At 39.3% G+C, this 13,799-nt stretch overlaps 1 protein-coding gene across 1 annotated transcript; it reads right to left on the bottom strand.

The window, feature by feature from the left end:
- Positions 1 to 1,706: 1,706 nt before the first annotated feature.
- Positions 1,707 to 10,758, bottom strand: LOC310780783 (basement membrane-specific heparan sulfate proteoglycan core protein; the record flags this gene model as incomplete). Its single annotated transcript, XM_083641287.1, has 12 exons — positions 1,707 to 1,984; positions 2,405 to 2,695; positions 3,165 to 3,434; positions 3,539 to 3,832; positions 4,218 to 4,508; positions 4,949 to 5,230; positions 5,335 to 5,628; positions 6,122 to 6,370; positions 7,536 to 7,826; positions 8,184 to 8,474; positions 9,611 to 9,628; positions 10,731 to 10,758. 12 exons carry the CDS (start codon positions 10,756 to 10,758, stop codon positions 1,707 to 1,709), a joined length of 2,877 nt encoding a protein of 958 aa, XP_083497413.1.
- Positions 10,759 to 13,799: the final 3,041 nt, after the last annotated feature.

The following is a 13,799-nucleotide window of genomic DNA, read 5'->3' as shown; positions in this document are numbered from 1 at the left end:
GTCTGGTGAAAATGTCAAAGCATTCCTTTAAAGTGCTGCATCACTAAATTGAAAAATAACAAATCTCACCATAGACTTGGAGTGTAAGTCCAGAACTGGTCTTGGTGCTGACAGACCTGCTCTTGTGTTGTCCTTTACATTTGTATTGTCCTCGGTGTGAGTCTGAAGCAGAGAGGATGGATAGATTCCCTCCATCCTCAGTCAGAGAAATGGAAGGAGCAGCTGGCAGTGGCTCACTGTCTCTGTACCAGTGATACTTCCACTCAGAGCTGCTCTGAATGCCACAACTCAACTCCACACTCTCAGTGGGGAACACATCCATCCACAGGCTCATTAGCTTCAAGAGTGGTACCGGGATTTCTAAAGAGAAACAGATACATGATTAGCCCTTTTTCATATTCTTAGAAATATCATGTTATATATTTCCACATTATTGCTGCTATATAGCCTATATCAAAACATGACAAAAAAAATTGTCATTGGCTCACCAGATATGCGTAGATTCCATTCCTCACTGTGCTCTGTATTGAATGCTGTACTGCCTCTCCTCGCCATGCACCGGTAAGTCCCATCGTCCGATGAATTAGCAGCAGGGATGCTATAACTATCACCACCACTGGGAGGCAGTAGCACTTCATTTTTGTACCATAGATACTCCCAGCCAGATGAGACATTGACTGTACAGCCAAAGGTGACAGACTCTCCAGTATACACCTTCTCATCACTTGGATCTTGAGTCATCAAGGGCTTAGGCTTGTTCGCTAAATACCCAAAACAAGAAATGTGTTTATTTTTGTGACATCATCAATTGTTATTTGTGTAAAGAACAGTAACCAGAAGAGGACAAGTTATTCTGATCTTACAGGATACTCACGATAAACAGTGAGAAGTTGTGGATTGCTGAGTTCAGTTTTCACATGCCTGGTTTTGTGTTGTCCGCTGCAGGTGTACGCTCCCGCGTATTCTTCTTTAGCAAGGAACACAGCGCGAGATGATCCATCCACAACAAGGGACACATTCTGGTCAACATTGAGTTTCTGGTCATTTCTGTACCATGTATAAGTCCACTCAGAGCTGCCATGAACCCCACAGCTCATCTCCACTCTCTCAGAGGGAAACACATCAGACCATGGTGTCGAGAGCTCCAGAGACGGAAAAGGAAGACCTACATAAAAACAGCAATATATTATTTTGTGAACATTACATTTCATTTAACAATTTCTTTCTTCTGGATGCTGTAAAGACATCTCCCTTATCCAATGCATCGTTATTGGTAGTTATAATAATTGATCGAGAATCGAACATGAGATAAATCCCGACATTCAGATGGGTCAACATGATGAACACTGTGATCAGTCGTATCTGATCACAGTCGTATCTGATCACAGTCGTATCTGATCACAGTGTTTCTCTATCCTGTTTCAAAAGCAAATACATCAAATTAAGAAAGCAAGATGCTCTCAAAATATCACTCCATTGTATCTTTAAAATCAGCTTGAATATTTCTAAAGGCTTTATTGAGGATAGCAGTACAACAGTAAATGACCATGTCATCTGCATATATGATGATCTACATTTTACACACACACACACACACACACACACACACACACACACACACACATGCACACATGCACGCAGCATTCTACATATATATACACACAAAACAAAATGTTTTTAAAACAAATCATTTTAAATAATAGTTTCTACCTACCAATAACAACTAGAGCCTCACTGTCCTGTGTGAGGTATGGTGGTGTTCCTCTGGTGGCCTTGCATGTGTATTTCCCTCCATCAGAGGGCGCAGGAGAGCTGATGATATAACTGTCTTTACTGGTGTCAGAAGTGGAGAGTTGTTTTCCGTCTTTGTACCACAGATACTCCCAGCCAGACGACTCACCAACCCTACAGTTGATGGACACTGCTTCTCCAACATATATCTGCTTAAAGCCAGGATCCTTCAGTGTTGGTTTGGGTTTGTTGTCTAAATTGAAAGCAAAGTTCACCCCAGGTCATTCCTAGAGTTCATTACTTGAAGCCTTAAATATGTGAAACCACAATTACATCTACACTAGGCCTACATGATAATGTATTAATACAAATTGTGTCTGATATGTCAATGACATATAAAGTATGATTGAAATATCGAAAGTTTCAGACAGTAAACAGTAAAACATACTTTGCATTCTAGGAACAGAAATGATACTGTGCATCTGCCTAGTATGTGTCTTCAGTTCAGGTTAGCTTTTGGACTGGCAGGAGTTTTAAACAACACTCAAAAGAACAGTGTCTGCTACAAACAATGCAAGTGCATGTCAGATTAAACAAACATGGTAAATTAAAATAAATGATAAACAGGTGTGTGTTTCAAACTAGCTGAGACAAAATGTTTTACATAACTCACCATAAACTGTGATATCAGTTGTGTTGCTGAATGCAGAGCTGAACTTCCTGGTTTTGTGGTGACCTTTACAGGTGTAGCCTCCTCGATGTGTTGGACCGACTGAAGAGATGGTGAGTGATGATCCCTCTGCACCCAGGGACAGGGTTGTGTCATTATGGAGCTCCTGTGCATCTCTGAACCAGGTAAAAGTCCAGTCAGAGCTGCCAGTCACTTCACAGCTCAACTCCACTTTCTCAGTTTGGAACACATCCAACCAGCGTGTCTTCAGCTTCAGAGATGGTTTGGGCGGGTCTGGAAGTATGAAACAAATGGAAAATGTACAAAGATTTTGATATTAAAGATGGGTGGTGTTAGCGAATCTAACTGGAATGGAGTCTTAGCATCAGCATAGAATTGGAAATAGCAAATCGAATAAGTCAGGAAATAGCAATACAAATACATAAGATTAAAAACATCTTGATCGTGCTATAGCACCAAATTTCTATTTGCTAGAAAGACTTCTCACTTCTCACTAATAGATTTACAGATATGTATAATTCTAAATTGTGTGAATTTACAGATTTGCAGTGCAAGAGCATATACCCAGAATGAGCAAATATGTATTGTTAGCTTAGTTTAGAAATGAAAGTTCTATATGTACATAAATGTGTCCAAAAATACACCCAGGTTCTGTACAGAGGTATGTGCACAAGTATGAGGTGGTCATTTGAAGTGCAGGACGAGGCTTGATGATGACTCTATATTGTACTGAAGAACTTACCAGAGAACTGCAGAGTCGTCCTTTCACTGTCTGATGTATAGAATGAGGCCTTGCCTCTTTTGGCTCGGCACCAGTACTGTCCATTGTTAGATGGATTTGGCGAATTAATTTCATAATTCTTAGAAGTAGTTTGAAGTTCTTCTCCATCTTTGTACCACTGATATGCCCAGCCAGACGACTCATTGACCATGCAGCTGATGACAACAGGCTCTCCAGTGTACATCTTGTCAAAGCTCGGAGATTGGGTCACTATGGGCTTTGGCTTATTTTCTAATTAAAAAGGAAAGACAAAAGGTACCATATCAATTATTGAACATTAAATGTTATCCTGAAATACTACAATAATTTGACTGATGGAACATAATAGAACTTACCATAGACTTTGAGGTGAAGTGAGTTACTATCTGCAGTGGTAACCATTGGTTTTGTCTTGTGTACTCCTTTGCAGACATAATTACCAGAATATGTTTGTGATGCAGAGGTGATAGTGAGCATGGATCCGTCTGCAGCCAACACAGTTCCTGAGTCTTCGTTGAGCTCCACTCCATTTCTGGTCCAGGTGAAGGTCCAGTCGGAGCTGCCATCAATCTTACAACTCATCTCCACTTTCTCAGAAGGGAACACATCTTTCCACTTAGTCAGTCTCTCCAGAGATGGTTTGGGTATCTCTGGAAGATTATTAAAAGATATGTGTGATTGTGTAGAAATAACAATAAACATCTATGTATCTATACGCAAGTGCCTTACTGTGAAAGTAGTAACGCTGAATAGCCATTAAGAATGAATCAGAACAGTTTCAGACAGTAAACAGTAAAACATACTTTGCATTGTAGTAACCGAAATGATACTGTGCATCTGCCTAGTATGTGTCTTCAGTTCAGGTTAGCTTTTGGACTGGCAGGAGTTTTAAACAACACTCAAAAGAACAGTGTCTGCTACAAACAATGCAAGTGTATTGTCTTTTCTCAGATTAAACAAACATGGTAAATTAAAATAAACGATAAACAGGTAAAGGTGTTTTAAACTAGCTGAGACAAAATGTTTTAAACTCACCACAAACTGTGATATCAGTTGTGTCACTGAGTGCAGAGCTGATCTCCCTGGTTTTGTGACGACCTTTACAGGTGTAGCCTCCTCGATGTGTTGGACCGACTGAGGAGATGGTGAGTGATGATCCCTCTGCACCCAGGGACAGGGTTGGGTCATTATGGAGCTCCTGTGCATCTCTGAACCAGGTAAAAGTCCAGTCAGAGCTGCCAGTCACTTCACAGCTCAACTCCACTTTCTCAGTTTGGAACACATCTGACCAGCGTGTCTTCAGCTTCAGAGATGGTTTGGGTGGGTCTGGAAGTATGAAACAAATGGAAAATTTACAAAGATTTTGACATTAAAGATGGAAGGTGTTAGACAATCTAATTGAAATTGAGACTTTGCACACATAGAATAGGAAGTAGCAATACAATCATATTTAAAGTTAAAGACATCTTGATCATGCTAATATAGCACCACATTTCTATTGGCTAGAAAGACTGGAATATTGATGATTAATAAGTAAATAAATTGTGTGAATTTACAGATTTAAAAGTTCAGTGTAAGAGCATATACCCAGAATGATGTGCATAGCTATTCACATCAACAAGTTTACAAATTAGATCTATATGTACATAAATATGTCCAAAAATAGACCCAGGTTCTGTACAGAGGTATGTGCACAAGTATGAGGTGGTCATTTGAAGTGCAGGACGAGGCTTGATGATGACTCTATATTGTACTGAAGAGCTTACCAGAGAACTGCAGAATCATCCTTTCACTGTCTGATGTAGAGAATGAGGCCTTGCTTCTTTTGGCTCGGCACCAGTACTGTCCATTGTTAGATGGATTTGGAGAATCCATGATATAATGCTCAGCAGTTGTTTGAAGTTCTTCTCCATCTTTGTACCACAGATATGTCCATGATTCAGATGACACATCAACTTTGCAGGTTAAGATAACAGGTTCTCCAGTGTACAACATGGTTCCTTGTACCTCATCAAAGTGCAGAAGCATTGTGGTCTTGGGCTTCTTTGCTAATTAAAAAGGAAAGACAAAAGGTACCATATCAATTATTCTACATTAAATATTATCCTAAAATATGACAATAAGTTGACTGATGGAACATAATAGAACTTACCATAGACTCTGAGGCGAAGTAAGTTACTATTTCGAGTGGTAACCAGTGGTTTTGTCTTGTGTACTCCTTTGCAGATGTACTTTCCAGAATATGTTTGTGATGCAGAGATGATAGTGAGCATGGATCCGTCTGCAGCCAACACAGTTCCTGAGTCTTCGTTGAGCTTCACTCCATTTGTGGTCCAGGTAAAGGTCCAGTCGGAGCTGCCATCAACCTTACAACTCATCTCCACTTTCTCAGAAGGGAACGCATCTTTCCACTCAGTCAGTCTCTCCAGAGATGGTTTGGGTATCTCTGGAAGATTATTAAAAGATATGCATGATTGTGTAGAAATAACAATAAACATCTATGTATCTATACGCAAGTGCCTTACTGTGAAAGTAGTAACGCTGAATAGCCATTAAGAATGAATCAGAACAGTTTCAGACAGTAAACAGTAAAACATACTTTGCATTGTAGGAACCGAAATGATACTGTGCATCTGCCTAGTATGTGTCTTCAGTTCAGGTTAGCATTTGAAGGACTGGCAGGAGTTTTAAACAACACTCAAAGAACAGTGTCTGCTACAAGCAATGCAACTTGTACAGTTTTAAAATAAGCCTGGAGGTTTTTAAAGGTTTCAGTGAGGATAACAGGACAACAGTAAATTACCATGTCATCTGCATAGATGAAAATCTGCATTTTATGTATAGAAAGGTGCAATATATGTTACTCAAACATAACACTTACATGTAACATTTAAATAATAGTTTCTACCTACCAATAATAACTAGAGTCAATTCCTCACTGTCCTCTGTGAAGAATGGTGGTGTTCCTCTGGTGGCCTTGCATGTGTATTTCCCTCCATCAGAGGGCGCAGGAGAGCTGATGATATAACTGTCTTTACTGGTGCCAGAAGTGGAGATGTGTTTTCCGTCTTTGTACCACAGATACTCCCAGCCAGACGACTCAACAACCCTACAGCTGATGGACACTGCTTCTCCAACATATATCTGCTTAAAGCCAGGATCCTTCAGTGTTGGTTTGGGTTTGTTGTCTAAATGGAAAGGAAAGTTCACCCCAGGTCATTACTTGAAGAGCCTTTAGATGTAAAACCACAATTGCATCTATGCTATGTGATAATGTATTAATACACATTTTGACTGATAGGTCAATGAATGACCATATCAAAAGTTTCAGACTCCAAACAGTAAAACATACTTTGCATTCTATGAACAGAAACGATACAGTCCATCTGCCATAGTTTGTGTCTTTAGTTCATGTTAGCATTTGGACGACTGACAGCAGTTTTAACAACACCCAAAAGAACAGTGTCTGCTAAAAATGTAATGCAAGTGTATTGTATTTTGACAGATTAAAAAATATGGCAAATTAAAATAAACAAACAGGTAATGCTCGCTAAATACCCAAAACAAGAATTGTGTTTATTTTTGTGATATCATCAATTGTTATTTGTATAAAGAACAGTAACCAGAAGAGGACAAGTTATTCTGATCTTACAGGATACTCACGATAAACAGTGAGAAGTTGTGCATTGCTGAGTTCAGTTTTCACAGGCCTGGTTTTATGTTGTCCACTGCAGGTGTACGCTCCCGCGTATTCCTTTTTAGCAAGGAACACAGTGCGAGATGATCCATCCACAACAAGGGACACATTCTGGTCATTTCTGTACCATGTATAAGTCCACTCAGAGCTGCCTTGAACCCCACAGCTCATCTCCACTCTCTCAGAGGGAAACACATCAGACCATGGTGTCTGGAGCTCCAGAGACGGAAAAGGAATCTCTACATAAAAACAGCAAAATATTATTTTGTGAACATTACATTTTGTTAAACCTCCCCCCCTCCTTAACACATCTACACGAGGCCTACATGATAATGTATTAATACAAATTTCGTCTGATATGTCAATGACATATAAAGTATCATTACAATATCAAAAGTTTCAGACAGTAAACAGTAAAACATACTTTGCATTCTAGGAACAGAAATTATACTGTGCATCTGCCTAGTATGTGTCTTCAGTTGAGGTTAGCTTTTGGACTGGCAGGAGTTTTAAATAACACTCAAAACAATATTGTCTGCTACAAACAATGCAAGTGTATTGTCTTTTGTCAGATTAAACAAACATGGTAAATTAAAATAAACGATAAACAGGTAAAGGTGTTTTACACTAGCTGAGACAAAATGTTTTAAACTCACCATAAACTGTGATATCAGTTGTGTCGCTAAATGCAGAGCTGATTTTCCTGGTTTTGTGATGACCTTTACAGGTGTAGCCTCCTCGATGTGTTGGACCGACTGAAGAGATGGTGAGTGATGATCCCTCTGCACCCAGGGACAGGGTTGGGTCATTATGGAGCTCCTGTGCATCTCTGAACCAGGTAAAAGTCCAGTCAGAGCTGCCAGTCACTTCACAGCTCAACTCCACTTTCTCAGTTTGGAACACATCTGTCCAGCGTGTCTTCAACTTCAGAGATGGTTTGGGTGCGTCTGGAAGTATCCAACAAATGGAAAACTCAGAAACCACAATTACATCTACACTAGGCCTACATGATCATGTATTAATACAAAATTAGTCTGATATGTCAATGACATATCATAAAGTATCATTACAATTTCAAAAAGTTTCAGACAGTAAACACTGTGCATCTGCCTAGTATGTGTCTTCAGTTCAGGTTAGCATTTGTAGGACTGGGTGTTTTACACAACACTCAAAAGAACCGGGTCTGCTACAAACAATGCAAGTGTATTGTCTTTTGTCAGATTAAACAAACATGGTAAATTAAAATAAACGATAAACAGGTAAAGGTGTTTTAAACTAGCTGAGACAAAATGTTTTAAACTCACCATAAACTGTGATATCAGTTGTGTTGCTGAGTGCAGAGCTGTTGTTCCAGGTTTTGTGACGACCTTTACAGGTGTAGCCTCCTCGATGTGTTGGACTGACTGAAGAGATGGTGAGTGATGATCCCTCTGCACCCAGGGACAGGGTTGGGTCATTATGGAGCTCCTGTGCATCTCTGAACCAGGTAAAGGTCCAGTTGGAGCTGCCATCAATCTTACAACTCATCTCCACTTTCTCACCAGGGAACACATCTGACCACTCAGTCAGTCTCTCCAGAGATGGTTTGGGTAGCTCTGGAAGATTAATAAAAGATATGCTTGATTGTGTAGAAATAACAATACACATCTATGTCCAAGTGCCTCACTGTGAAACTAGTGATGCAGAATAGGTCTTAAGTGCCATTAAGAATGAATCACATCACAAACATCACTGATGACGCGTCCCAGCGCATGCAGTAGTATGTATATTTGAACCTAAACCCCTGGCTCCCCCTGGCCAGTGACACTTGGGAATAGACTAGGTGACAACCAAGTATAGTTTGGTGACAAGCTGGAGAGACAGTTGACGGTCGGAGAAATGGCATCCGGTACGGGATGGGTTTTAGCACCCCAGCCTGGCTCTCTCGTGAGGGAGAAATCCACAAACGCTACAGATCAGCCTCCTGAAAATCTACGTAAACATCGGCGCGGCCTGTGGTCCTTCAGGCTAGAGCGAGGTGCTCGGCGCAGGTGAATGACGTGCAGCGCACAGGCCTCCTTGAGGCATCCTCCCTGCCCATGGTACGGCATGGTAGGATTGCCTTTTTCCGCGGGAGGTTCTGGTGAGACGAAGGAGGTGCCCGGCCTGAAATCACCCCACAGAGCCTTAGACCTCCATGCACCGAAGGTCTCTCAATATTGCGGTGTAGCACTAAACTCTATTGCAGCGGATTGGGCGTGATCAACCCTTCCGCGGGCAACGTTGCAGACAGAGTAGGAAGGCTGATCCGTGAGCGGCTGCTTCTGGGACGTGGGTTGGGGTCGTAATCGGCCTCGGCTGGGTCTACTGGGCGAGGGTGTATGATGTTGACAGACCCGAAACACCCCACGACCCCAGTTAACATCACTGATGACGCGTCGCAGCGCATGCAGTAGTATGTATATATGAACCTGAATCAGGTTCCAAAATTATATATAAAACAACAATACCTCAATCTAACAAAGGGATTGTTGCCATAAAAATTTATGGTCACTATTAAATTACTTAATTTTATTACTCTTGCTTAGAAAACAATTATGTTCTGAGGATCATCTGTGCTCTTGAAATATTGACTGTGGTTCAGTGTTCAATGTTTTAGAATGGTACAATTCAAAATTGATGGGAACCTGGATGATCACTCATACACTAAAAAGCTGAGGTTTTATTAAACAGTGTAAATAACCTTTCTTACCATCATCAGGATCCTGAGCTGCACAGAGAGCAGTGAGAGCTGTTGAAAACAGACAGATTCATTTTCCGCTCTGAATTTTCTAGCTTCAGCTATATGGCTACTGTAATGTACATATATGACAGGAGTCCAAATTCATTTTTTTATTTCTTTTTAGCTGACAACATGGTCTTGATAGATTGATTAAAATCTAATGCAACAATTTAAATGTAACATGATGAGTTTTATGTAGGAATTAATTTTAACTATACTTTTTGTTATTTATATATATATATATATATATATATATATATATATATATATACACTTTTTGTTATATATATATATACGGTATATACTTTTTGTTATTTAAATATATATATATACTTTTTGTTATATATATATATATATATATATATATATACTTTTTGTTCACACATATATATATATATATATATATATATATATATATATATATATATATATATATATATATATATATATATATATATATATATATATATATTATTGAATAAGAAATAAACAAACACTAGACTAAGAGTCCAGCGGACCGCACAAACTCCTCAGACTTGGACCAACTTTTCACGTGGCATTTATTTGCAACAGCTCACAGGTACAACGCGTTTCGCATTCGCAGATGCTTCATCAGGTTCATTCATGAATGAACCTGATGAAGCATGAACCTGATGAACCTGATGAAGCATCTGCGAATGCGAAACGCGTTGTACCTGTGAGCTGTTGCAAATAAATGCCACGTGAAAAGTTGGTCCAAGTCTGAGGAGTTTGTGCGGTCCGCTGGACTCTTAGTCTAGTGTTTGTTTATTTCTTATTCAGTGTAATTTTTCTTGCTGTGACCAGCACCTCCTGCTCTGGATGTGCACGAGTGCTCTACTTTTGATATATATATATATATATACTTTTTGTTATATATATATATACGGTATATACTTTTTGTTATTTAAATATATATATATACTTTTTGTTATATATATATATACTTTTTGTTCACATATATATATATATATATATATACATAACATAATATATATATATATATATATATATATATATACATAACATAGATACATAACATAACAAAAAGTGCAACTTCCTAGAAACTTACCTATTAGGCTGAAGATCTTAAGCCACATTTTCCCTCGAGCAGTACATGTGTAGAGACTGTGGAGCATGCACTGAGCATGAATAAGCAACTGTCATCAGCGAGTTCAATCATACAATTTATCTACACAGTTTCTGTCAGTAAAGCAAATAAGTACATGGGTGTGTTAAAGAGGTGTGAAACACAGATCAGCAGCTTCAGTTACTGCAATGTTCCTGTCAAACATCAGAATGAGGAACAAATGTGATCTCTGTGACGTTGAGCGTGGCCTGGTTGGTTGTAGGTGCCAGACAGGCTATTTTGACGACTTTCACACACAACATTCTTTAGTTACACTGGTGTAAAAAATGGAGATTGGTCATTAACAAAAAGAAAATTATTCATTTTAGGAACCCCTCATGTACCCGTAGCACCTACTGTATCAGTTTAAAGTTGGTTCACATAAACTTAATTATGTGGATTCATATAAATATCTGGGTCTTTACTTTGATGAGCACATGAATTTAAAAAAAGGTGTCACAGTTCTGGCTGAATCAGCAACTAGACTAAACTCTTTGTAACTTGTGTGTGTCCTGTGCTGGATTATTCTGCTGGGGCTCGGGGCCTACGAAACATCTCCATATGTGAATCAGTCCAAAACAGTGCAAGGAGATATTTTTTAGGTGCCCACAAATATGCTCCAAAGTTAGCTATAGCAGGGGACATGGGGTGGGAACCAGGTGAGGCTCGCTGGAAAATATGTATGGCTCAGCTGTGGAATAGGTTGCTTGATATGGAGGGAAACAGGCTAGCAAGAACGATGTTTCTGTGGGATAAACAAATTAATAGTTGTTGGTCAAGAGATGTGCATGCATTATTTTTTAGCTTTGGGTTTGGTGAGGCATTTTTCAATAACAGCAAAATCAACATTGCTATACTTAGATCATCTGTGTATAAGTATAAGGTGTGATGGGCTGAGGATATATGGACTAAACCAAAGCTGCGTACGTTTCGTATGATTAAATATGATTTTGGTACTGAAAATTATGTTAATTATAATTGATCAAAAAAGCAGAGAGCCTTATGTGCCCAGCTGAGATCTGGTATTTTACCGCTTATGATCGAAACTGGACGGTATGTCAGTTTGGAAGAAGAGCAGCGGGTGTGTCCAATGTGTTGTTTAAATGACATAGAAAATGAGTTTCATTTTGTTTTTTATTGTCCTTTTTACGGTGAACCGCGCAATATTTTGTTCAGTAAGATAAAAACAGATTTTGATTTCCTTAATAATGATGATGCACATAATTTGAGTTGGTTGTTTACGTATGAAACTTTTGGACTGGCTTGTTACTTGGAAAAAGCTTGGGACATGAGAAAAAAAGCTCTTTATCAGGAAAAGGCAATGTAAAAAAAAAATGTATGTATGCATGGGTATGTGTGTATATGTATGTACAGTATGTGTGTATGTATATGTACATACATATGTGTATATATTATATACTTGGTTTATTTTGGTTTGTATATTGAGGTACAGCCGGATGTTTATATATATTTTGGTGTGATAGTGTCTTGTAATCCCATGTGGGATGGGCCAGAAATGGCATGACACGGAATTAAAAAACTAACTAACTAACTACACAGAATGGTGTGTAAAACAAAAACATCCAATGAGACACGACAGTTCTGCAGACTGAAACGTCTTGTTGATGAGAGGTCAGAGGAGAATGGCCAGACTGGTTGGAGCTGACAGAGAGGCTTCAGTAACTCAGATAACCTCTTCATGTGGTGAGAACAGAACCCGTCCACCCTCGCTGCGGCTGTGGTAGCCGGTTGACACAGTGCTGAAAGCTGATACCCAGTATTAGTGTGGGGTTCCTAATAAAGTGCCAAATGAGTATATCAATTGAAAGGTCTCAGTGAGATCTTTTCAGTGCCAAAAGGACACAACTGAACCAAATGACCACTAACCTTTAATTAAACAAACACTGAAAGCTGTAACAGTAAAAGTAGGGTTTTGTCACATTTCCCCCCGTTTTGATCTTTGATGTGAACATTTAATTAAGTGAAGCTGCTGACCTATCAGCACGCTTCATGATAGTGTGCTCTGTGCATGAAGCTGCTGACCTATCAGCAGAATTAGCTGAATTGCTCCCACGCTACGAACCGTCTAGATTCTCTTAGGTCAACAGGGTCCAGCTTATTAACTGTCCCTAGGATCAAATCAAATCATGGGAAGGCTGCATTTACCCACTATGCTTCTGCTAGCTGGAACAAATTGCCTGAAGACCTCAGATCTGCCCCAACCTTACTTACTTTTAAAAATAGACTAAAGACTTTTATGTTTACCGTCGCTTTTAACTGCTGACAGCTACTATGCAAACCCAATGAGTCCTCTATAAGTTTTAGCTCTTTCTGCAACTGCTGCGCCTGTTGCTTATTGCACTTTTTATACTCTTTTTTTTTAAAGTTTTGTTGTGATGCTTTTAAATGTCCATTTTATTTCTTCTTTTCGTTTATTTTCCTGTCAACCATTTTATGTGCTTAATGAAGTTGCTTAATGCACTTTTTATACTATTTTTTTTTTAAGTTTTGTTGTGATGCTTTTAAATGTCCATTTTATTCTCTTCTTTTCTTTTATTTTCCTGTCAACCATTTTATGTGAAGCACTTTGAATTGCCTCTGTGTATGAAATGTGCTATACAAATAAACTTCACTTGACTTGACTAGTGTGCTCTGTGCATGAAACTGCTGACCTATCAGCACGCTTAGTGTGCTCTGGGCATGAAGCTGCTGACCTATCAGCACGCTCCATGATAGTGTGCTCTGGGCATGAAGCTGCTGACCTATCAGCACGCTTCATGATAGTGTGCTCTGTGCATGAAGCTGCTGACCTATCAGCACGCTTCATGATAGTGTGCTCTGTGCATGAAGCTGCTGACCTATCAGCACGCTTCATGATAGTGTGCTCTGTGCATGAAGCTGCTGACCTATCAGCACGCTTCATGATAGTGTGCTCTGTGCATGAAGCTGCTGACCTATCAGCACGCTTCATGATAGTGTGCTCTGTGCATGAAGCTGCTGACCTATCAGCAC

This window comes from Poromitra crassiceps, assembly GCF_964638095.1.
Source record: "Poromitra crassiceps genome assembly, chromosome: 8".
NCBI lineage: Eukaryota > Metazoa > Chordata > Actinopteri > Beryciformes > Melamphaidae > Poromitra > Poromitra crassiceps.
This window is presented reverse-complemented; position numbering and strand designations above follow the sequence as displayed.